General features: G+C 43.4%; 1 protein-coding gene across 1 annotated transcript in view; it reads right to left on the bottom strand.

Moving 5' to 3' along the window:
- xpo5 (exportin 5) overlaps positions 1-25,026 on the bottom strand; it is a gene marked incomplete at its 3' end in the record, with an annotated part of 29,606 nt that extends 4,580 nt beyond the window's left edge. The window contains exons 1-27 of the mRNA XM_080740128.1: positions 24,879-25,026; positions 22,172-22,293; positions 20,911-20,983; positions 20,202-20,339; positions 19,033-19,215; positions 18,237-18,263; positions 17,786-17,971; positions 16,567-16,643; positions 15,814-15,858; positions 14,438-14,522; positions 13,891-13,974; positions 13,082-13,207; positions 12,501-12,591; positions 11,707-11,835; positions 11,148-11,263; positions 10,399-10,554; positions 9,260-9,301; positions 9,074-9,163; positions 7,794-7,993; positions 6,322-6,421; positions 4,906-5,087; positions 4,445-4,545; positions 3,497-3,593; positions 3,060-3,213; positions 2,677-2,757; positions 2,515-2,561; positions 1,217-1,323 (exon numbers count right to left, since the gene is read on the bottom strand). Of these exons, the coding sequence (XP_080596254.1) occupies positions 1,217-1,323; positions 2,515-2,561; positions 2,677-2,757; positions 3,060-3,213; positions 3,497-3,593; positions 4,445-4,545; positions 4,906-5,087; positions 6,322-6,421; positions 7,794-7,993; positions 9,074-9,163; positions 9,260-9,301; positions 10,399-10,554; positions 11,148-11,263; positions 11,707-11,835; positions 12,501-12,591; positions 13,082-13,207; positions 13,891-13,974; positions 14,438-14,522; positions 15,814-15,858; positions 16,567-16,643; positions 17,786-17,971; positions 18,237-18,263; positions 19,033-19,215; positions 20,202-20,339; positions 20,911-20,983; positions 22,172-22,293; positions 24,879-24,980 (2,941 nt within the window). The 5' untranslated portion in view covers positions 24,981-25,026. The remainder of the gene's footprint in view (positions 1-1,216; positions 1,324-2,514; positions 2,562-2,676; positions 2,758-3,059; positions 3,214-3,496; positions 3,594-4,444; positions 4,546-4,905; positions 5,088-6,321; positions 6,422-7,793; positions 7,994-9,073; positions 9,164-9,259; positions 9,302-10,398; positions 10,555-11,147; positions 11,264-11,706; positions 11,836-12,500; positions 12,592-13,081; positions 13,208-13,890; positions 13,975-14,437; positions 14,523-15,813; positions 15,859-16,566; positions 16,644-17,785; positions 17,972-18,236; positions 18,264-19,032; positions 19,216-20,201; positions 20,340-20,910; positions 20,984-22,171; positions 22,294-24,878) is intronic.
- Positions 25,027-25,911: the final 885 nt, after the last annotated feature.

The raw sequence follows: 25,911 nt of genomic DNA, 5'->3' as shown, positions 1-25,911 counted from the left end.
AACGCCCCATAGTGCATTGCGCAGACGTCTGCACCGAGCTTCCACCGCCGATTTACAAGCTCACAACGGGTTGCATCTGCGACGCGACGTGAGCTTGTATGTCTGCTGTTAAACCCGGAAGTTTGGTCCCGATAGTCTCCAGTAAACTCCCGCGGAAACTTGTGGATAGGTATTGGCCAGCTCCAGATATGGAGACGTCTTGGCCATATATGGAGCTTGTTAAGAGGCGTCCGTGAGGTTAGATGTAGAGATATTTGCCAGCTCCGTATATGAGATGTCTTGGCCATATATGCAGCGTGACATGAGGTGTGACGCACGGACGGACAGACATGAACTGCAGGTTTTCATACTAAATGCGACCCACCGTCGCAATAATAACAACACCATGGCTCCCGTATTGTAATTGTAGAGCTGACGTGAAGTCCACAAACCAGCTCTGACAGTGTGATAAAACCGGTAGCGGAAAACGGTTTCAAATGTGATAGAACAGATTCCGGTTCCTGGATGTTGGATCCGGTTCCTTCGGTTTCGGTTCCGCTTCCCAACCCTACTCGCAATGCATTGTGGGTATATGGGGTTTTAAGTTGTTCATTTGTTAACTCTTTTACTGCTTCGGACGTTCCCGTTCGCCCCAATTTTGACGGCGGTGCGTTGCCAATACGGCTCGTTCTTTTTACCTCTTCTGATGACTGTAAGCTGATGGGGGGTCGCGCCGCCGTGTACTGTAAAAACATCGCCCGTAATGCTGCTCTCAAAAATCCACCGCACGTTAGCAATAATGGAGTCCCAAATCACTTCCTGGTTGTTTTCTGTGGATCTGTTCTAGAAAATGCATTTCTGTGCTCTGAATGGATGGCAAGTGAAACAGCCCAATTCACATGAATTCTTTGTATAAGGCTGCCCTCTGCCGCCAGCTAGGCCAAAGTACACATATGAGCGTTGTATTGTAAAAAGAATTAGTTCGAAAATATCAATAGGTAATTTTCTATAACATCGCAAAGGTAAGCTGCTTTTTGCTGGCACCAGCCCCAATAGATACATTATAACATCTGGCAGTAGGACAGTTAAGATCGAGAGGTATTATCCTCCTGTATTGAGCATTGATTAGTGAGCATTGATCATTTTGCAGGTCAAAGTAACTTGCCAGATCTACCCGGTCTAACAGGTCCTCAGGCGTGAATGAGGGTCAACAATGGTTGAAACAAGGTGGACTTACTGAGGAGATCCAGCACCTCCCTGGTGAGCAGGCGGACCAGGTGCTCCTCCAGCATCTCCTGGGTCACCTGGCTGTCTTCATACACCACCTCGTCCTCGTCCTCCTCACTGCACACACACAGGAGGAGCAGAGTATCAGCACAACCTCCTCACTATACTCCCCCAGCCATAACCCATTATAACCGCCATCATCCATGCTATGGTTATGGTCAGTAGAAAAGAGCTTGTTTTGACCAAGAACGTGACCTGGAGATCGATTCCGAGAAACATCAATTTTACTGAAATTCATTACATTGCTGTGAACGGCAAGTAGCATTTCCTGATGACGTCATCTCCTGATGGATTATGGGAATTTGAGTCTTTGCATTAGTGGTGCCAACAATAATCGATTCAGCGATGCATTGCGATTCGGGCGTGCGCGATTCTGAATCGATTCAGCAACGTGACATTTAATTTAACTCTCCTACAGGCGCTGGGCGGGCGTATGTGTGAGATGAGCACTGCTGCAAGCATTACACCCCCACCTGCGTCCTGCGATACATGTACGGTAAAACAAAACGTTTTGTCGCATGTGCTGTAGTTTCCTAGTACCGACGAGTGAAACAAGAACAGCAAGCCCTTCATAAGTCTTCCATACAGCCATGACAGCGGCAGTGTTTTGTCAATGACGAACGGTAAAAGCTAAAATGAGCGACAGCATAATGCGTGTCAGTCAGACCATCGTAAACCCTTGAAGTCCGGTCGGTGGACTTCAAGACAAAAGTGCTTTGTCGAGTTGTGGGAAAGTAAGAGTCTTCTGCTCTGTGGAATGTAAAATTACAGCACTATTGGCCTATAATGTGCTGGTTTGACTGTTGGTACTGTAGAAATAAGAAATAACAAGTGTGAACCCATAAATTCATAGCAATTAAGAAATTGTGCGTAAATAGGGTATCCGACTGCTTATATTGACTGATGAAAAATGTGCCATGTTTTGCAATAATATAGAAAAATGTGATGCATCACAATGCATCGTATAATCGAATCGAATCGTTACCAGATGAATCGTAATCGAATCGAATCGTGAGGCCAGTGCCAATGCACAACTCTACTTTGTATCAGTCCCGGGTGCCGCAGACCGCAGGCTAGGTTTTACAATAGGAACCGCTATAACCCGACTTAAGTCGAGTTACAGTGTAACCATTCAGCGCATGGATTTGAAAGACCGACTTTAGTCGGGTTCTGCAGTAAATGTGTTAAAAAAAGTACAAAGTTATATGTGATCGGTTTCAATGGAAGCACGCACGCACACTTACTTACCTAACAGATGTCCTCTGGTTAATTTGCTGCCACTTGGTGTTAAGCCTCTGCAATACGCAAGCAGAAGAAAAACAAATGCTATAACTAATGATGGCATCATAACAACAGAATGATAGCTGCAATGCTGATATTGGGGGCAACGGTGCGTGATGAAATCCTGACCGGCAGCATGTAGGCAAACAGAGGGCCCAGCAGGGGGCAGAGTAGAGCGTCATAGTACTCCTCCGGACAGGACAGCACCAGCTGCTTCATGAACACCCGTACACAAAGGGTTAAGGAAGCATGGGGGTAAAAAAAAAAGTAAGCTATTCTATCTTACCTGGCTTAATACAAGGCCCTAACCCAGGGTTTCTCAAAGTGGGTGCAGTGGCTTAAGTCCAGGGGTGCCTCTGAATACTTTGATAATATTTGAGTTGCACTATACTTGGTGCATTCTTTTTCAGTCTACAGCAGGGGTGGGCAATTAGTCTACAGCAGGGGGGGGGGGGGTTACATATTTACGTAGCACAATATGACATAGATATTTACAGGGGTGACACCAGAGGATGATTATTAAGGATATGAATCAAAGGGCGGAATCTGCGCTCAGGCACGTAGTCGAGAGAGATGAAGGCGGAGCCAACTATCTGTCCAGCCAATCCCTCGATGGTGTAGAAGTCCTGCTGTAGCGACAGGCCTGCGTTCCCCAGGATATGGAAGCTACAGAGAAGAGGAGACAACACATAGTCATAATAAGTATAGAGAGGGCACTTCCGTGTTATGAATGTGATGGGCGGAGCCTATTTTGGGGCCTAAGTGACGCGTTTTGCGTCACAGAGTTTCTTCATGGACGCGCTGAGGCTCCAAGTCATGAACGAGCACTTCCGCTATGAATGCGCAGTCAATACAAAGAAGCCTACTGTAGATGCGCGTTCATGTTTCTGGCCCCAGCTGCAGTACCTGGAAAGGAAAGGAAGGAAAGGAAATAACACAGTCTCCTCACCAGTTGTCATATAAGGTGCAGAAGAATCCTTGCATGCGCTCCAGGTGCGTTTTATACACAGGTGAGTCTGCGCTCTCCAGCAGAGGTTGAGGAAGCCCTAAAAAACACAACATCACAACGGTTTTTATTTCTACTGAAATAATCTGGAGACTCAATCAATAAGGCAAAACAAGACTTGCATGGAAACATGCATTTGAGATATGCATAAGGGTGTGCATTTTATGCCTGTAGGTCATTTGCTATGTTTGCATATTTATAAATTACATGTCGTTGTCGGGTGAAAACCTTGTATGTCCAATACGGTTCGTTTTGCATTTATCATTTTAAAAATGATTTAAACTAGTGAAAACAGCCGATCTACAAGCACACAACGCCTCGCACCGCGAGGCGTTGTCTGCCGTTTTCACTACTTTTGTGCGACGGCCTTGTACAATGAAGCAGGCCTTTAGCTGCCGACTTTGAAACTTGGAGATTCGAGGTTTCCACCCGACAACGATGATATGTATTGTATTTTTGGAATGGGACATTAAAAAAAAATACTACGTTGAACCACATGAATGAACCCTAGCATCCCTATTCTGCGGTGAAAATAGTATCGGATATTAGTCTGGACTCGCGAGCAGAATTTTCATTTCCAAGGGGTGGGGTAAAAAAATGGCTCTGGACACGATTGGTTAGACCAGACCAATGCCAGGGCCCTGATTGGTTCCCCCAAATTTTGGGGGAGAGGAAATGGATTCACAATTGAGCAGGGCCAGACCCATATTCACCAAGGGCACGTTTTTTATTTGCCCAGGCGGATTGGTCTGGTTCCAGGCTACTACATGCTTACACAGTAGATTGACTATTTTAGGCAAAGAGATTTAGCACAGAGGGGAAACAGGAGGGAGCCTAGTACAGAACCTTGGGGGAGGTACAGTATGTACGTAGAGTTGAAGTGAGTCTCACCTAGAACCATGTTCTTCTCCACATCCATCACATCGTACGCCCTTTTGAAGGTCTCACTCAGACGAGCCATGTTCTCTGGAGCGAACAGATTGTTGTGAGTTCTGTTGTGAGACAGGCAGAGAGACAGACTGTTGTGTTCTGACAGTGAGACAGACAGACAGACAGTTGGGTGTTCTTAACAGTGAGACAGATATAAATTTGTGTAAAAAATGTTATCTAAAGCCACCAGTTCGAGGGGGTTTAAAGCGGGTCCCCAGCTTTAAATGAGTGATAGTTAAGAACCAAATGGACCGTTATGGGTTCATAGATTAGAGTAATACTAATAATATGCATCAAACTGTGGGGTTCTTGCAATTAAAAGGTTTAAGATTCACTGTCCTAAGCTGTATCTGCAGCCTCGTTGCAACATCCCTGGGTGCTAGGCTAGCACATGGCTCTGCAGCTGCCGTAGAGTGCAGTACCTTATGAGAGCCAGCAGGTTGGGCAGCAGGGCCAGGATCTGGGGGGTGCAGGGGTTTCTGTAGATGGGCGCTCCGCTGGAGGTGTGGCCCGCCACAAAGCCCCCGGCCTTGGCCTCCTCCAGGTCGGCGGGCCAGCGCGCCCGCTTCACCACGCCCAGCATGGTGTACAGACAGAAGCTCAACTGGACACACACACACACACACACACACACACACACACACACACACACACACACACACACACACACACACACACACACACACACACACACACACACACACACACACACACAAAGACAAAAGATTTGTAGTCAATGTTCCATCACCACCATCAGTGTTGCCTGCAAGAGCCAAGCAGCCAAATATACTGTAGACCGAAATCATCCTGACGTCACCTAGTCCTGTCACAATTATCTAACTATTCATTTAGTGAATGTCTGTCCATCCGGCTTCCACCGTCTGACCGCCTGTCTGCATGCTGACATCACTGATACTAAACAGCATGGTAACAGCCGCTTGCTGAAACAATTCCCAACTGTGAAATCACTCACTGGCATCACTGACTGACATCACTACAGTTCCCAAATTTGGAGATGACATCACAGACTGGCCTGGACACGGAACACCATGGGCATAAAAGAGAGCCAGACAACCAGACAACGGATATTGAAAACGGGACATCAATGGTGACTATTTTGCCCAGCGGGCACCGGTCTGGATTCTCCAACATTACTTCTGAGACTCCTACAGTCTATCCCTCATATACGGTGCACACCCCCAGGCACAGGACTGGTTAAATAATAATCGCATATTCGCAATTATTTGAGATAATTGCAATTATTTTTGCATAATAGTCACAATCGTTTCCATGATGAAAACATTTTCAAACGTCTTCCGAATAAATTGCAGAAATAGCAGATCTACAAGCTTAAAACACGTCACAATGTGTATTATTAAGTAAAGCAAGGGTCTTCAACAGGGGGTCCGGGACCCCTTAGGGGGTCCTCAGAGTTACTACAGGGGGTCCTCCAAATCTGTCATAGAAACCCTTTTCTCCTTTTTTATATTAACCACTTAGTGTCCATATTCTGAGAACTTTAGACAAAAATAGCACAACGCCTCGCGCTGCGAGCCGTTGTGAGCTTGTAGATCTGATATTTTTTGGAAAAGAGGTTTGGTGTAGAGGGGAAAAAGAATGTCAGGTTTATTAAGTATTGACGGTTCAAGTGGTTAAATACGTATCTGAAAACACAAATTGACATGAATTCAAAATACACTGATGATTGTGCTGTCAAACAATGAAACTATATGGAATCTATGAACAGGTTGTGGGGGTCCCTGCTTCATTTCTCTCTCAACTAAGGGGTCCTTGGCCTGAAAACGTTGAAGACCCCTGAAGTAAAGAACATGTCCTACCCTGGTCCTGTTAATGGCTGCAGTGTCATCGGTGTCGTGCTCACTGAGCAGCTGATCAGCACCGATGAAGGTGAGGAACTGGGCGGGGTCCCACAGCACCCTGGAACACATCCATCCACAACAATAGAAAGGTGTGTGAACACAAAAAACTAAAAGAAATACAGAAATATTTGGGAGACACTGTTGTACGAATCGATTTCGAATTATTGGATTAATCAGAAGATAGCGATCAAGAAAATAAACGGATAGAAAAGAAAAAAGAAAGAAACGCATCTGTTTGGCAGCAACTGTCAGCACCGCTGCCTTAAGCCATTAACACTTTGACTGGCATCATTTTTAATCCAATTAATGTAGATTACTGCCCAGGCTTTTTCCTATTGTTTTTACCTGATTTTCGAGGGCACCGTGTACATCATGTCTCCATGGGCTGAGTAAGCGATAGAAAAAAGGTCATTTTGGGGGTGAACTACTCCTTTAAGGTTCCCACGGCACTCCAGGAGTGGAAACGTTAAAACGTTCCTGGACGTCTTAGGTAGGGATGAAGCTTGTTAATTATTATTGATAATGAGCACCTTATCGATCCTTATTGAGCCAGGCTTTTATCAAGACCACTATTGAGCGTTTTCTAATAATTAGTGGAAAGACATGATTCTGAACAGAACTTGTATATTTTATTATTGGCCAGTTGTTGTGACTGAGAGAGATCATTAAAACAACCATTCATTAATGTGCAATAAGTGTTAAATGGCTTTATATTAGGAATAGTAGTACAGTAATAATCGCCTCGTCTTGATTGTTTAAACATGATGTCATGGGACGCTATATGCTCGATAACAGGCTTGATAAGCCCAAAGCTTATTGATACCGGGTACTCAACAAATATTTTATTGAGTATGTAACAGGCTCGTGTTTTGAGCTCCATCCCTAGTCTTAGGCACTCAGGGCTCTATTATGATCCAGGTTTTATGCCTTATGCCTTAACTTCTTTGCCTTTTTTTAATATATATACATTTTTTTTTTAATATTTCAAATAGCTGATCTGCAAGCTCACAACGTGCAGATGTAGATCAGCATTTGAAGTATTTAAAAATGTGTTTCAAAATAGTAAAAAAAAGGCAAAGAAGTTAAGGCATAAGGCATAAGACCTGGATCATAATAGAGCCCTCAATGTGTTAAAACCGGGAAAGCACCTGTGTCATTTTAGATTTTTGCATCATATCGTGCTGCGCTGCCAGCTAGTACATCTACTGATTTAGAGGGCATTTGTAGAATCTGCCTCAGGTCTTAATGGGATAAACTTGCAGTGTTGTTGTTAGCAGGAATAAACACAGAAGCACCCGTCCGAGAGATAGTCGAATAAGAGTTCCTGTTTCTACACCAAAAAGTAGATTTACCGAATGGGTTCCCAGATCGGGGTGACTAGAAACAGTCGCAGCCCCCTAAATCAAGAGGCAGAGAGTGAACCCACTGACCGCGTCATCTCCTCCGACGTCCACTGGCTCACCACGGACGCCATCAGCTCCTCCATGAAGGCCTTCTGCTTGTTGAAGTCTTTGAACTGGTTGCTGATGAGCACCAGGGCCTCGATCAGCGCACACTTCTCCATCTGCGTCAGCAGGCTCTCGTTGGAGAACAGCTCCTTCACGTGGTTGTAGAGCATGTCGAAACAAGGCTGCGGCGTGATAACAAATATAAATAAATAAACGTTCATAAGAGATTCAAATGTATGATCGCTAGGACGGGGGTCTTCAACAGGTGGTCTACGGTAGAGCCCTGCGCACGACTGTTTTCTTAATCCCGCTTGATTTCTGACCATACCCACCCACACCCGCAAATATTTCATTTATCACTGCCACTCCAGGCCGCAACAGCAATATTCTTCTCTGCATGTAGATATAATATTCATATCTTGCTAAATTAAAGCATGACCACACATGCCTGTTTCTGACCACAGAAGGGCTCTAGTCCAGGGGCCCTTAGGAGGTCCTCAGAGTTACTACAGGGGAGCTGCCAAATCTGAAGAACTTTATTTTTATAAATACACTGTAGATAACATTAAAAACGTTCATACCGTTCCCTTTTGTATGGTGCCCCATTTGTAAGGAACATGCATTTGTGGGATGAGCAGCGTAACCGAGTATGTGGGCTGTGTCTGTGAAAGATTTCTGCCAACAGCTTATTCTGCTATGGCCATTGCTTCAAGCTTAACACGAAGGCATGTCAGAATGAAGCATCCAGTCTTCAGTCTGATGTCAGGCTAATGTGTCCATAAAGTCCTTGCTTTAAACCAATGGTTCTCAACCTGTGGGTCGGTACCCCCAGGGGGCTCCCCAAATTATTTAGGGTGGTCCCCAGATGATTAACTTAATGTGAAACATTGTTTTCTCACTCAAACAGACCAACATACTGCATAGTTTAAGTGTATAGAGGGTATATGCAGTATGCATTACTGACAATTTAAGGACTTTTTAGTACCTCTAAAATGACAAAATAAACTTTGGCCAAATTGTCAAATATTAGAGGAAGAAATTGTGAAAATAGCAGATCTACGTTGTGAGGCGTGGTGAGCATGTAGATCTGCTATTTTCACAATAGAACTGTGTTATACAAAATGTAATGCCTCAACTCTTAGTGCTCGTCAAGGTGTGGGGGGTCCCCAGTTAAAATACGATTATTTTGGGGGCCTGAAAAGGTTGAGAACCACTGCTTTAAACTGCCTGTCCTTCCATGACCCAAGGTGAAGAGAGCTCACCAGAATGAACTGAGGGTAGTCTCTGCACATCTTGATGATAGAAGAGCAGGCGTGTCTCCTCACGTTCTTCACAGCCCGGGTCCGAGGCGCCTGCACATCACACACATCGGAAAATTGGATATTTTCGCTCTTGAAAACAGCGAAAATCGTATTATTATTATTCTTGTGTGTTTAACAGCTGCTCACCTTGCTTTCCTGGACAACCTCAAATGTAATGGCAGCAAAGAGCTGGAGGCAAAAAGAACAAGCAGGTAAATATCCCACACACAACCGAGCTGAGCTGAGGTAAGCAATTTCTGTAAGCAAAGTGCAGTGTTTCCCCCTAGGATGGAGTGTAACTGGTGATTGGGACAGAGATGGTACAGCGTGGAATTCACTGTGCACTTAGCTCTACGTTTGGAAAGCTCCAGCTAAAACCAGCGTTTGTCTGCTGCTTCGACAAGTGGGCTATTTAACGAGTTGAGAAACCTGCACGTTTAACCACATAGAAAAGCAGCGAATGAACGACAAATGTTTATGCTGAAGTCTGTTTCAAGTGTCCTCGTTTTCTCTAGCTCAAGAACTTGAAATCATTGTGAAAACGCTAAAACAAACACATTCTAGCGAGACTGTGGTGGCCTACATTGCTGAAAAGCAGCCACACAAGCTCACGAAGCGCCTCATATCAAGAAAGAAAATAGAATTTTAATAAAAGTCAAGCTGTGACGGTCAAAGACAAGGCGTGGCAGGCCGCTACTGTTAAATGCATATACTGTAGGGGAAACACTGAAGTTTTAACTGAATGGGCCAGTGTAATTACTACGAATAAAGCGTTGCTGTCGGGCAGAAACCTCTCATCTCCACGTTCTAACTTTTTGAAAATGTATGCCCTACTTGATCATCCTACAGCGTCAAACAAAAGCATCAAAAGTAGCAGATACACAAGCTCGAAATGTGGCACAAAGCAACGCATTTTGAGCTTTTAGATCTGCTACTTTGGAATTTGAATCCTGAAAATGGTAAGAGTTTTGGGGCATAATGAGGTTTCCACCCAACAGAGACAAAATACAGTATATACGAGCCCAATAATGGCATGGCCTCCTTGCCCAATCTTTGGCCTGGATGAGAAATTGCTTCCTCAAAAATATATATTATGAACACACAATGGCTTCTCAGCTCGCTCAGTAGAGCTAGGAAACAAGCAGTTCAACTAGCACTGCTGATGGTGTTTATACTAGTGTTTAAATTGTTTATATTTTTTCTCTTGCAAACTGTTGCTTTGACAGCGATGTCTTTCCACCAAAATGTTATTATCTTATGTTAACAAGTAACCAGAAGTAACTGACCTTGACGAGGACTTGGGGCAGGAAGTTTGGCCGGTGCGTGACGAAGGGGAACAGCGTGGAGACGATGGTGAGCACACTGGACAGGAGGAGGGGGTCCCGGGTGTCGTAGTTCAACACCGCCTGCAGCAGCTCCATGCCCTGGTCTACAGGCAACCTCTACAACACAACACAACAGCATAGTTCTCAAATTATGCCCGAACACGACCCTACGCGGGCCGGGCCGAGCTAAGCCTTGGGCTCCGTCACTCAGACAACAGAGGACAGGCGCATATCCCTGTCTGTCTGCACCTCGGCGGGAATCGAACCCAGGACCTTCTGGCTGTGAGGCAAAAAAAACGATTATTCGAATATTTGATTATTCTAACCATCGATTACAATTAATTGTAGCTATTTCATGAAGGGTTTTACTTGATTATTAAAACTAAATCATTTTTTGCTTAATAACTGGTCAGGGCTTCCAACGTAAAAAAGTAAAAAGTCTTATTTGGGATGTTCCTTTTGGGCAGGGTGTTTAACTGTACTTGTACTGCACTACATTTCACTTGTATTGACTATACTCCATTTTTGTCTAATAAAATAATCAATCAATCAATCACTTTTAGGTTGGTTTTTAATGTCCGCTGAATCAAGAATTGTTCTCCACAGAATTCAGCAGAATCATGATTGTTCTCCACGGAATCAAGACTTTTTCTCTGCGGATTCCTGGGGGGACTAATTTTAGTGATGTTTGATAACAGTGGTTCTGGTACCTCCGCATCCAGAATTTTGAAGATCTGGCCCATCACGCTCTCCATGAAGACGGTCAGGGCGTCCCACTGGACCACAGAGGGGGACAGCACCGAGCACAGACCCTCTGCAACCTTAGCTATAGGGAGGGAGGAACGCATGCGCACACACACACACACACACACACACACACACACACACACACACACACACACACACACACACACACACACACACACACACACACACACACACACACACACACACACACACACACACACACACACACACACACACACACATTTATCAACAACTGCAGAGGAGCCTAGAGTCAAAGCCAATGCTTTTGGCTTAGTCAACAGCTTCACCTAGTGGTCAAAATGATAAATGTCAAGGAAGGTACATCCATGGCATTGACTGAGGGCTTACTGTACATAAGAAATCTGTCAATGTACGTCCATGGCATGGAATGAGTAGCATGCATCACAAGCAACACACACACACACACACACACACACACACACACACACACACACACACACACACACACACACACACACACACACACACACACACACTTACATGTGGTGTTGCCAGTGTCGATGGGGCTGTTGATCTGGTACTGGAGCCACTCTGCAGCGATCTGGAAGGCCTCCTGGGGAACGATGCGACACGAGCTCCTCACCACCTCGCTCTGCTGGCCTCGGAACGCTGTGGGCACAGACAGTGTGAAAAGGAGCCCTACAGTACCCACACTAGCGTTGATATCCTAAACCAGTGGTTCTCAACCTGTTGAGGCCGCGACCCCCAAAATAATCATATTTTAACTGGGGACCCCCACAGCCCTGACGGGCACTAAGAGTTGAGGCATTACATTTTCTATAACACGGTTCTATTGTGAAAATAGCTGATCTACATGCCCACAACGCCTCGCGTTGTGAGGCGTTGTGAGCATGTAGATCGGATATTTTCACAATGTCAGCCTCTAATATTTGACGATTTGACCAATGTTTCATTTGTCATTTTAGAGGTATTAAAAAGTCCTTAAATTGTAACTCTAGAAATCAAATGTGCAGATACCCTCTATACACTTAAACGTTATGTTGGTTTGTTCACTGTTGAGTGAGAAAACAATGTTTCACATTCACTTAATCATCTGGGGACCCCCCAAAATAAAATTGGGGACCCCCCCTGGGGTTAGGGTCCCGACCCACAGGTTGAGAAACCACTGTCCTAAACCAGTGGTTTTCAACCCTTTTCATATCAAGATCCATTATTTATTCTGCATTTGAGCCACGGACCACCATTTGACGGGATTAAGCCTCTCAGGCCCAAAACTGGGTGAGTGTACTGTAGATTGTGTCCGCAGTTCTTACAATTAAAGAAGGCGTTGAAGTCTTCATCACTGTCAAAGTCCAACCTGGAGAAATCACAGCTTGGACTGTCATTCCTAGAGGGGAAGCCAGTCTAGAGAGGAACAGAAACACTCCGTTTACACATGTACTGGATGGAGTAGTAGTGTGGTGGAATTCAGATCAATCAATAATCAATGAGAAAATGAGGAGACAAGACAATGTATTAGGTGGTGGTGGTCAAGTTTGTAACATGATATCATGGACAGAAGTACAGTTTAACACTCTGGACCGTGGTAAAGTAGTTCTGCCAAGAAGAATGGTCAGACACTAAGTTATACTGTGTGGCTTCAAGGCCTCTGGGACGAGCTGTACCATAACAAGATAGGCTTTACCAAAACAATAGCTACTCAGTCCTAGTGCGACATCTAGACTACTACAAGCTATCCAGTATCAATGATGTATCATAAGCGCTAGATATTAATATAATCAATGAACACATGATCTACTCTATAACGTCACACAATCAATCATGATAATCTCTAATCTACGACATTATTCTCGATAGAACTGTTTACGGTGCTGTTAAGACAAACATGTGGCACCTTGACTAGGTTGGTCATGGTCGCTCTGAGGTATTTGACGGCCATCTCCTTCAAAACCGCCGTCTTTGATAGGACCTCGTGTCTGAACACGGTTCCCCAGGTAATCTGGGTGGAGGATTTTAAAAACTGGAGAGAGAGAGAGAGAGAGAGAGAGAGAGAACAAATTTGCAGGAGCGTGTTAAACAGAAAAGAGCTTAATAAGTGATGTTTTATGGCCATAAAATGCAAAGTTTCATATCTAACATGCTTGCCCACTGCTCGATCATTTTGGCTGTCTTATTTCAAACCCATTTAGTCCTGGACCACCTATACGTTATATTATAGCTTTCAAGCCCGGGAATAGCTCTGTGTGTAAGTAAGTAAATAAGTAAGTAAGCCTTGCCGAGCCATGAGGCCCATATGGCAGAAGCCTATCTCCTGTTTTTGTAGTGAGGCAGCTTGATGTACAAGTAACACCCATGGACATGACGATAGTATGTCGCAGGGATTTACCTCCAATCCAACCCTTGATGCTGAGTGCCTAGCTGGGAGGCACTGGGTCCCATTTCTTTTCCCAGAGTCTTTGGTATGAGTATGACCCGGCCGGGAATCGAACCCCCAACCACATAATGAGTAATTTCTACTTTGGTACTTTAAGTACATTTTGATACCAATGCTTTTTGTACTTTTAATTACATTTTTAAGTCTAGACTTTTCAGACAGAGTATTTCTGCACTAAAGTATTGACACTTTTACTTAAGTAACTAAAGTGAGTAGTTTTTCCAACACTAATGACCATCATTAAACATCTTTCCATTGCTGTGTCCCACCTGACTGGGATGTGTGGTGAAGGCCAGGAAAGCTTCTGTGTACTTGATGAGGTTGACAGGCACTTCCACCTCCACGTCGCCACCCTGTGGACAGAACGCAGTACAACCTCTTCATTCATGAACAGCACAACTTTGTTTGTAAAATGTTTATCATCGATAGAAATCAGGTTGGCTCTCACAACCAGTATTGATTCTAAAGCTATGACGAAAAATGTCTGTCGACTACCTTTGTTCACTGAGGAAAATTAAATAAAAACTAAGCTATCATGACCAAAACTATGACTAAATATACTGACAATTTCGTCAACAAATACAAAAATAGGGACTACAAGGGGACTACAAGCTTGTAGATCATCTATTTTTGGGATGCAGCTAAGTGGAAATCAGCCATTTCGATGCCATCACAGCCCGCCAAAAATACATTTTAGTCGACAAAATCAACAGTAGATTTAGTCGACTAAAACTAGACTAAAAGTAAAACATTTCGGGTGACTAAAATATGACTAAAACTGAATCAAAATTTGGTGTCAAAATCAACAGTGCTCACCACCAAGGAGCACAGCTGGCTTCCCAGTGCACAGAGGACTTGACAGAGTCTCTTCAGGAAGGCGTAGCGCCTCTCCACCACCGCTCTCGTCTCAGCTGGTCTACAGTGGAAAGAAGGACACAAACAGGTAGAGACTGCACCTTTCCACACCCATTTGTTCATACCCATCTCTATAAACCCATTTAGACCGGGTATGCGCTGCGAGCTTGTAGATCTGCTATTTTTGAAAAATTGTGAACATTTGAATCTTAACCCGATTTTGACCCGATTTTATGTGTCTTCTAAATCTTTCTAAGGTTTTTTTGAAAAACACATGTTTCTATGTCAGTGGTTCTCAAACTCTTTCACGCCAAGGACCCCTAGAATTATATGTATTTGGCCGCCGACCCCGTCTCAAAATATTTTGTATCAGGGACCCCCCAGAAGCAAATATTTGAGTTACAAATGTTCACTTTAAAAATGAGATATTCAAAGATTTGCACACATTTTCATGATTTAAAAAAAATAGCAGATCTACAAGCTCGCAGTGCGGCACTCGGAGCTACGCTGTGAGCTTGTAGATCTGCTATTTTTCAATAGTTAAAGCATTCAATAATTCTAGGGCTAAAATAGATTAAAGACTCTCTTCACACGGTGAGCGGTAATACATCTGCGTACTCGCTTGGATCTGCGTGGTTTCTACTTGGCGAAACACATTTCAACTCTGTACGGCAACGGCTCAGGAGGTGGTTTGATTCCCCCCCAGCAAGACACTGTACCACTAACTGCTCCCTATGAGCAGGCTGGTGCCTTGCATTGGCGCCTATCGTAAGGCTAAGAATAGATTTTAATGAATGTATTTATTATTAATATATGTATTATTAGTATTTATTAGTGACGTCTATAATATAGAGTCTATATTATAGACCATGAAAAGTTTAATCATACACTTCAATGCATTGTTTAGTATTGTTTTAAATGTTCTAGTATAAAAAAAGCAAATTAACTTGGGGAGAAGAATTGCAATAAATCATAGTATCGAATCACAACAATCGATGAATCGCAAAATAATTAAGAATTGCAATATAAATCAAACCTGCACCCTAGGTATCGAGATCGTATCGAATCGGGAGGGGTAAGTGAATCGTGTTTGTGATGCACATTGTAAAGCGCTTTGGACAAAGATGCTTTTTAAATGCACCAGTAACCTTCTCGACTGACAACTTTTAACGCGCCTCCGTACCTGGACGCTCGCCACCGCCCCTCCCTCGTTGACAATGAAATACTAGGCGTGTCAGTTGCTTCCCGCGTGAGAATAAAGTGCCTTTAGAGCGTGACACTACACAATGCACACACAATGCATAATGCACAATGCATAACCTGGTGGCATCACTTACTGTGTGGGAGAGGAGTTATTACATAACGCTGCTCCGTCTGCAGACCTGCAACCAGACACACACAGACACACACAAACCAATCAACAACGTTGGGACCACAGTGGGCTTGATAAGCCTGATGTATGCTTAGTTGCATGTAGGGGTGGGCGATATGGTGATAAATATCGTTGAGACGATACAATGTCTCCACGATACGCCTTTTCAGAGATATCGTATATATCGTGATACAATGAGGGAGGGAGCCTTATAAAAAAATCCTGTTGAATTGTTAATATAGGGATTCATTGTAGAATTCATTTAAATCTGCATTTTGGTCTAAATCATTAGTACTCAAACTTTACAATGTCAAGGTCTCCCCTTAAATCTAACAGTATACAAATGTCCCTGGACCCCACTTTGAGGACCACTGGTCTAAATGGTCTGTTAATCCTTTTTCTTTTAGTTTGTTACCTTGTAGGTGGTTGTACTTTTAAGTAACTTGAAAAATAACCATAAAAACCAACATGAAAAAGAATCGTGATAAGATTGTGTATCGTGACACCGCTTGGAAAAATATTGTGATATTGCATTTTTCCATATAGCCCACTCCTAGTTGCACACCGGCATTGCACAAGGTTAATAGCAGATCTGCAAGCTGCACAACGCGTTGCGAGCTTGTAGATCTGCTATTTACTGAGCACAGCAACCGGCCCGCACCCCGAGTGTAAGTCTTTAGGAGGGATGGTTCCGTGTGGTCTCTGTGCAGGTACTCACTGTGCAGCAGACAGGATGCAGTCGATGGCTACGTCGTCAAAGAGCAGCATGAAGGGCTTCCTGTCCTCCAGCCTGCCCTGTGTGAGGAGAACCACAACACGGTGTATTTATTAGTTCTAACCGTCCACCATCAAGGGTTATTCACAGATCAGGGCTGTGTCACGATTATGACATTTTTACTCAACGATTACATTTTGATTTTGTTGATTTAGTCATAGTCTTTTGAATAAAATGTAATTTAGTTTGTGTCATATTTTAGTTTTAGTCTAGTTAAATTAGTCAACTAAATATCATAAGATTATAGTCGACTAAAGCCCTTTGCACACAGGACAGTTGTGTTTCTTCCGTTTGCTGTATGAATAAAACGCATTGGATTTGGTGTGCAATGCTGTGCGGAATCTGCACTGCGGATCCCAAAAGGAGTCATAAAAGGAGTGATGAGTTTTTTACCGCATGCGACAAGACGCACGAATCGAACTGCGTTCGATCAAGAAAAAAACGCACGGCCGCAGCCACTCGTCGCACGGCTAATTCGGATCGGGTGCGCATGAGGTCGTAGAGAATCATTGTTTTCTTTTAAAAAAATGAAATTGTCCGTTTTATCCGTGCGGATAAACGCGCCTGTGTGCAAAGGGCTTAAATCTACAGTTAATTTTGTCGACATAATTGTATTTTGGCCTTAATGGCCACTAATGGCTGATGTTACATCATGTTACATTTGTCTACAAGCTCAAGCACGACACGTTGTGTGCTTGTAGACCTGTTCTTTTCAGAACACCCGAGTGCAACCAACCAAACGTATTATTGAACTCAAGTCTCCATGATGTGAGTAATCAATAGAAAGTGTCATTTTGGGGGTAAACTACTCCTTTAAGTTTTAGTCATCATAGTTTAGTTTTCATCAGTGATAAGAGGTAGTCGACAAGATTTTTTTTTTCTGTCCAGGTTATGAACACTGCGCTGGGGTCACTGTGTGAGACTAGCCTTGCGTAGCCAGACTATATCACGGCGTGGATATGAGTTGAGCGGGGCCAGACCCAAATCAGCCAAGGGCAAAATTCTTTGCACCGGCGGATTCGTCCGATTCCAGGCTAGTTTGTAAATACATTTTCCAACATGGAAACCATTATGACGATTATGACAACATCATTGCGGTTATGTCAAATAATTGCGATTAGACGATGATGTAATAATTGTGACAGGCCTGTATGATACAGACCTTACGGCTGATGGCGATCAGCAGGCACTCTGCGGCCTCCAGCTGCAGCTCCGTGTCGCTCAGCAGCAGACACAGCATCTCCAGCAGGCGGCAGTTCTCGTTGGTCACGTAGGACAGAGACACCCAGTCGATGTACCCCGCCAGCGTGTTCAGCGTCACCACGGCCACACGACAGTGAGCTCTGGCCTGTTATGTGGAGAGAGAGGGGGAGAGAGAGAGACAGTGGTGGACAAAGTACTCCCATTTTCGTATTTATTTTTATCAGCCCATTTAGGTGTATCACATGTTTTTGAAATTGTTGAGGATTTAGAAGTCGTTTTTAAAATCGGCCTGAGGTCTAAATGGGTTAGGTAAAAGTATCAGGCATGTGTAAAAGTGACCACAATGAAATTTGACCAAAATTAAATGACTATATTTCAACCACGCATCCACAATTGCCCTGTTTTCTCACCTGAAGTTCTTGACCAGGAACGTTTTTCTGGACAAGGAAAGAAAAAAAGACACATTGAGAAGAAACCCAAAAAACAGATTTGAATTAAATTTGTATTACTGCTTCACAATGTGAGAAACAAGTCAACATTTTCAAAATAAATAGACAAAAGTATGTATATCCAAAAAAATTCCAGAACATTTGATTATTTCCAAACCTCTTCCAGGCCTGGAGAACAGTTTTTCTTTCTTTCTCATTTAAAGATGGGGTGCCATGATTTACCCCTCAATAAAACATGATTATCTACTATTATGATTATACTAGGAGGAATAATCTTTCCAAAAAAGTGTACAGAAAGAGTTAAAATTATGTTTTTATGTGGCCAAACCCACCAGTTCATTGGTATGCGTGGTTGTCATGGTGGGTGGTGGTGACCCAGCTGAAGTTAGCCACACCCACATGTGTTGGGTGAATGGTAATTAGGGGAGGGGTTGATTCTATGATGTAATAAGTATGGGTGTTTTTGGAACCTAGCAGGTGGCATCCTCCAGCTAAAAACCCAAATAAAAAGAGAATGCATAATTGCTCATAACAACCACACCAGGGGGTCTAATGAATTACTGTCAACCTCCTAGACACATGAAAACCAGAAAAAGTACAAAACTATGGCACCACCTCTTTAAAGATATTTCCAGGAATTTCCTGTCTGTGGGAACCCTGGGTATAGCAGAGGGGCGTGAAGGTCCCCCCCCCCCCCCCCCCCCCCCACACACACACACACACACACACACACACACACACACACACACACACTGACCATCTTGCGGTAGTCGTCCACGTTGATCTGCAGGATGCCCAGCATGAAGCTGAAGATGCTGTCCATGTTCTGGGTGAGGGTCTGCTGGATGTCCCTGCGCCGCTGGGTGGGCAGCGTCTGGAAGGTGATGACGTCCTCCGCCAGGCGCAGCAGGATCAACATCACCAGCTCCGTCTGGGCCTCCTGCATGACACACACACACTAGGTCATTCACGAATAGTGATTTTCAGTATTCGAATTATTCAACCTCAAAGTATTCAAAAGGTCGAATATTCGACAGGACTGTCCAAACTGTCAAATATTAAGTAAGCAAGAGGCGAACATTGAGAAAATAGCCGATCTACATGCTCACAACGCCTCGCAACAATGTAGATCTGCTATTTTCACAATATTTATCTGTGGAACCGAGTCACATTAAATGTAATACCTACAATTCCAAGTGCTTGTCAGGGTGGGGGTCCCCAGTTCAAATATGTTTATTTTGGGGGTCACAACCTAAAAAGGTTTGAGTTAAGAAATTCATCCACCAGGGGCATTGACCAAAAATAAAATTGACCAAAATATTTGGTGAATGCCCTAACACACACACACACACACACACACACACACACACACACACACACACACACACACACACACACACACACACACACACACACACACACACACACACACACACACACACACACACACACACACAGGGTTGTCACCATTATGACGTGTTACGTAAGGGATAACGTCTGGCTCAGAGGTCATTATCGAGAAATAAAAATCTGCGATAGCGGAGGTGGCTATCAGCCTGAAGGAATTTGTATTCCTCGAAAATCTTAGAGAAGGTTGGGAACCAATGTAATAAACATTCATGATACAGCATCATTTCCAATAGCAATATTTCTTCAGGATTTGTTCATCCTCCAATTTTATTGCATTTCTTTTTTTACTGGCTTAGATAAAAATGTCTCTAACCAGAAGAAATACAATACAATTTTAGGATGAATGTGAACCTATGAAGATATCCATTCAAGTTTAATCTGCAACACAGTTTTATACAATATGTAGAAGTGGGGGGCTTCATCTCTCTCTCTCTCAGCTAAGGGGTCCTTGACCTGAAAGATGTTTAAGACGGTGGACACATAAGAACACGATAAGAACACACGAGTCACACTCACCCCTACACTGGTCAGAGACTCCATCTCTTTCAACATGTCTGGCCACTGCTGAGGCCATTCCCTCTTGATCATTTCAACCACGATGCGTGACAGGGCGTCTTTGATGTGACTCTCCTCCTCCATTATGGAATGTGTTCCCTGGCCAATCAAACATCAAAAACATGCATCAGAAAAAAACTCTTTACTTACTGGTCAACGTTCGAGGAGCTCTAGTCCAGGGGTCTTCAACAGGGGGTCCGGGACCCCTAGGGGGTCCTCAGAGTTACTAGAGGGGGGGCAGCCAAATCTTTGTGTGATAGGATCATCTTTTTTACATTAACCATTTGATCCCTAGCATGATCCCTATTCTGAGTGGAGCATTAGCCAAAAATAGCATATCTACAAGCTTACAACGCCTCACAGCAACTATCTTTTAAAGAGGTTTGTAGAGGGAAAAGAGCAGTATTTGACAGTTCAAGTGGTTAATGTCTGAAAATACACATTACTCCATTATGATGACAGTGCTGTCAAACAAGTCTAAGCTGTCTAAGAAATCTATGAACTTAACACAATTTTATGCAATATGTAGTGGGGGTCCCTGCTTCATCTCTCTCTCTCTCAGCTCATGGAGCCTCAGAAAAAACAATGAAAACCCTGGCACTGGCTACAGAAGTAATGAATTAATCGCTAGCCCTGAGTGAGTTAATGGGCTAAAGATAATCAGGCTTACCTCTGCTAGCAGCTGCATGGCACAGTTCTTCAGCTGCACCTTCTCTGTCTGGGGCATGTCATTCCATCTGAACCTGCTCCCCGGGAAGGACGTTAAACACATTTAGGGCCTAGGATTATTGACTGCTTTAACTATTGAAAAATAGCAGATATACAAGCTCGCAGCGCGGCACCGAGTGCCGCGCTGCGAGCTTGTAGATCTGCTATTTTTGAAAAAAGTCGTGAAAATGTGTGCAAATCTTTGAATATATGTATTTTCAGAGCAAACGTTTGTAACTCAAATTTTGCTTCTGGGGGGTCCCCGGAACTAGATATTTTGAGATGGGGGTCCGTGGCCAAATACATGTCATTTTGGGGGACCTTGACATGAAAAAGTTTGAGAACCACTGACATAGTAGTCTCTCAAGAACAGACTAATTGAGCTCCAGTTAAGTGAAAAGGACCTTTTCTTTGACGATGGCTGGCCAGATTGCTGACATAGAAACATGGGTTTTTCAAAAAATCTTAGAAGGATTCAAAAGACACTTATAGAATCGGGTCAACATCCTAATTTTCACGATTTTTCAAAAATAGCAGATCTACAAGCTCGCAGCGCGGCACTCGGTGCCGCGCTGTGAGCTTGTATATCTGCTATTTTTCAATAGTTAAAGCATAAAATAATGATACACAATATAGAGTACCCGTTCTGAATGGGTTAAACCCACATGATAGAACACTTCAGAACAGTGTTGCTCTTGTCATGCAAACACAAACATTATACTTTCGTTCACTCCATTTGGCACAACGTGTCGATTTCCTCTGCCATCAGTGTATGAATGTGTGTGTGTGAATGGGTGAATGTAATGCACATTGCACAATCTATGTAAAGTGCTTTGGATAAAAAGCGCTACTATATCTAAAAACGCATCATTTACTTAGTACTATTTACTTTTTGTATGCCATGTTGATGAATTGAATAAATAGGACCACATGAAACAAGTCCCCAGGACTTTTTCGTGTTATCCTTGTAGCTTTAATGTCTTACTGCAAGGGCTCACAATTTTCTACCCCCCCAAATAATCATAATTTGAATTGAGGACCCCCCCCCCACCCCCACCCTGACAAGCACAAGTTTCCTCCACCATCGGTGTATGAATGTGTGTGTGTGTGAGAATGGGAGAATGGTAGGGCTGCACGATACATCGTTATCGTATTGTTATCTCGGTATGAACATGCACAATAGTAAATTAATCAACCAGAAACACGTCTGTTCGGCCACTCACTTGATGACGTGTTCGAGGATCTGCAGGCCAAAGTGTCTCACCACGGCGTTTTGGCTTTTATCGGCCAGCTGCAAGCCGCACGGCACACAGAACGCACACTTCTCTTTGAACTCTTCACAGAACTGTTGACATAATAAAAGAAGAAAAGATTGAACATATTTATCTGCAGAGGGAAATTAGCCCTGATTTGTGAAGCAAGCACGAAAAAAGCACCCACACCAACACTAGTGCTCTGTTTCATGAACAATTATAGCGCAAATAATAATAAATAAATAAAATAAATAGTGATGATGTTGGTAGCCACACAGCCGACCAGTAGAATAAATCACAGAGGATCTAAGCTTTTGCTTTTATGAAATATCCAGAGTTTGTTAGTGTTTTCTGGTATATTGAACATGTATTCTGCTACTTTGACCTCTTCAACAACTCTTTAATCTTAAAATAATTAATATTTGCAAGATAGCCTATTTTTGGTGCATGACATGCTTCCATTAAAGACAGAAAATCAGTTGTGGCGACTGAGAACTTTAATCCATGCAGATCAGGCTCAGCAAGCTACAACAAATGTTACGTGTTACAACTTTGGCTCCCTGTAAATATTGTTTTCATCCACTGCACCCCTGAATTACATTGTTACTCTACCTCACATTTATGTCAAATATGTAAAGATACAGTATGTCACAAGGAAAACTTGAGAGAATATTTGTTTCCATTAGGACAGATCGAAAATAACTTTTATACATGACCACTTAAACCCCAGCATCCCTATTCTTGGAGGAAAATTCACCAAAAAAGCTCACGTGTCACAACGTGACGCAATGGGAGCTTGTACTTTTTTCAGAGATATTTGGCTGTCAGAGATGTATGTGTGTGCCACATTTTTTGTGAAGACACTTGGTGTACTCTGTACTGTAATCTAGAAAATATCGCACCAAGTACACTGCAACTCAGGTCCGTTTTTTACTAAGTTTAAGCAGTTAAACTGAAGCGATATTGATAAATTCAAAATATTATCAAAGTATAATACCGGTATATACTGTAAAACAGCAGTAGGGTAGGGATTAAACCAAAAAAGAAATCTCAAGACTGAACTTTTTCTTTAGGACGCCCCAATCATTGATTTGTGAAACCTGCACGTGAAAGGAATCCTCCACACCAGTGCCACGTTTCCTAAACAATTATCACAATATGTACGGTAGACTTATGTGTATTATATTTCTAAACCTACTGTATGTTCTTGCTGTTCTACATAGCCAAGAAATCGAGGCATTGGGATTTAAACATGGCTTGTCTTAATGAAATATCTGAAACATTGGGGTTCTATGGTATTTAAAAATTACGCCATAGAACATGTTCACAACAGTATGAGTATGAGTTGTAAAAAGGGACCCCAATTCAAAGCCCAAAAGCTTTATCGTTTAACATTTTAGCTGACCATTTAGTGTTTCTCAAACTTTCAAAACTTCATGTCAAGGACCCCCCCAAATGATGAGCGTTTTCCCACGGAACCCCATCTGAAAATATGTGTCAGGGACCACCGGAAATTTAAAAATGTACAAACATTTGAGATTTTTCTAAAAAACAATAGCAGATGTACAAGATCACAGTGTGGCATGAAGTGACACGCTGTGAGCTTGTAGATCTGCTATTTTTGAATAGCCAACGTATAAATGGATAAAGGGGTTTAAATGATTGTGATGGTATTTTAACACGTTTTGCGGGGGACCCCCTATGAGTGAGAACTTCAGATCTATGAGTAGGCCTCATGTTATGCTTTCAAAATTAGCAGATCTACAAGCTCACAATGTGTCGCATCGTGAGCTTGTAGATCTGCTGTTTCTGGTGAATATTCCCTCCAGAAAAGGGATGCTGGGGTTTAATTGTTTATAAGCTCCCAAGATGAACAAGTGCAAGTCATGTTTAGAGCATGTTGCAACTTTTCCAACTTTTCATGTTGTGTTGTGGAAGTCCTTCTCCAGTTGTATATGACTCAAGGAATGCAATCATAAATGGCTTTGATTGATCCTACACAGATAAGAGTGAGCAGTTATTCCTTATGTCTTTGGAACATTGGAATAATGTCCTGTTTTAGTGGTCTCATGCGTCTATAAAGTGTGTATAACGTTGAGTTGCATCATGTCAACATCAGCAGGCAGCAGCCTATATGCATGCATGCCTTCATGCATGGATGGTGGCTATAATTAACTTATCAATGAGAACATTTGGTAAGAAAACAAGAGCAACGTTGCATTGCAATTTGGCACAGCTACCCTTTCCATGCCACGTTTGTCTCCTAAACTTTACATCCCTGAACTTTTATGTATTCATATCTATTCTAAAGCTTGCACAAGTGGTCACAACGAATGAATGAAGTGACAGTGTGTGCTGCTACTACATGCACCATTTCCAAAGCTAACTTGCTAAGTGCCACACTGAGCCAGCTGTCATGATGCTGGCTACAAAACCATGCCCCAAAACAGTTACTTAATGCAAAAGAAGTGAGTACACTTCTTCTAAACGCGCCTAAACCTTTACAATGCATTTGTTTTATTTGGTTTCTATTTTTGGGTTTATTTTTTTTAGCTTGAGCAACACGTCGCCTTTTCCCTTTTCAGAATAGAACCACCACGACCCGTGTGGAGCACAGAAACAGCTAGCTAACCGTTAGCTAGCTAGCGTGCTTCCAGCCCCGTGCAGGACATGCTACCTTCAGGGCCTCCAGCCGGTATATCTGGCTCGATGATGGGTCCATCGTGACCGTCACAGCTTTGATGAGCTGCTCGCACATCGACGCCACCTGTTCCGACATGACTGAAGTCCAGGCGGCCTCTGTGTGTGTCTGTATGTGTGTCTATCTGTCTGGGACTGTGTGCCTCTGACTTGTGTTGTGTGCGTGTGTGTGTGTGTGCAAAACACCAGGCAGGCAGGCAGGCAGCTGCACTACACAACCACTGGACTTCACTGACTGAGCTGAATGCAACGCTTCTCCGCACTGTCAGTCGCGCACTCACACACCACACGACACGCGTGTGCCCACTGCCCAGCCCCAGTGGTGTAAAGTTACTAAGTACATTTACTCAAGTACTTCACTTTTACTGGAGTATTTCCAATTTTTGGTACTTTTGCATCCACTCCACTAGAGGCGAATATTACTGCAACCGTCAGGTCGCAAGTACTATGCAAACCTACATCGGCTGTCTGTCTGTCCCTGTCTGTCTGTCCGTCACGTCACGTCACACTTTTGGCCCTACTCTTATCTCCGGTGTACCGCTGCCCCTATCCATGCCAAACTTTGCACACGCACTCCTTGGATGGAAATCAACCTCCGCCCCTGATTTCTCACATGGCCCTCTTCTAGCGCCACCATGAGGCTGATTTTTGAAACACACATTTTGGACACAGCTCCCACAATGATGTTGCAAATGAATGGCCAAGACAGAATGAATTTGCACAGACCTGTTCTGACATCACAATGATGCAAATGAAATGAATGGCAAAGACAGAATCCATTGCACTGACCTGTTCTGACATCACAATGATGACTTGACCAGCTCAGCAGAAGGAGCTGACCTGTTCTGACATCAAGATGATGACTCAACCAGCTCGAGCTCGGCATTCTCACCTGGGCCGAGGCCGAGGCCCTTCTGGCCTTACTAATTAGCATACATTTTAGCCCATATGGAGATCCCTGATGTGATCAATATTAAGCCCATCTGGGAATGCCCCTATAGTCATATTGT

This window comes from Nannobrachium achirus (genome assembly GCF_963921795.1).
Source record: "Nannobrachium achirus genome assembly, chromosome: 13".
Taxonomy (NCBI): domain Eukaryota; kingdom Metazoa; phylum Chordata; class Actinopteri; order Myctophiformes; family Myctophidae; genus Nannobrachium; species Nannobrachium achirus.
This window is presented reverse-complemented; position numbering and strand designations above follow the sequence as displayed.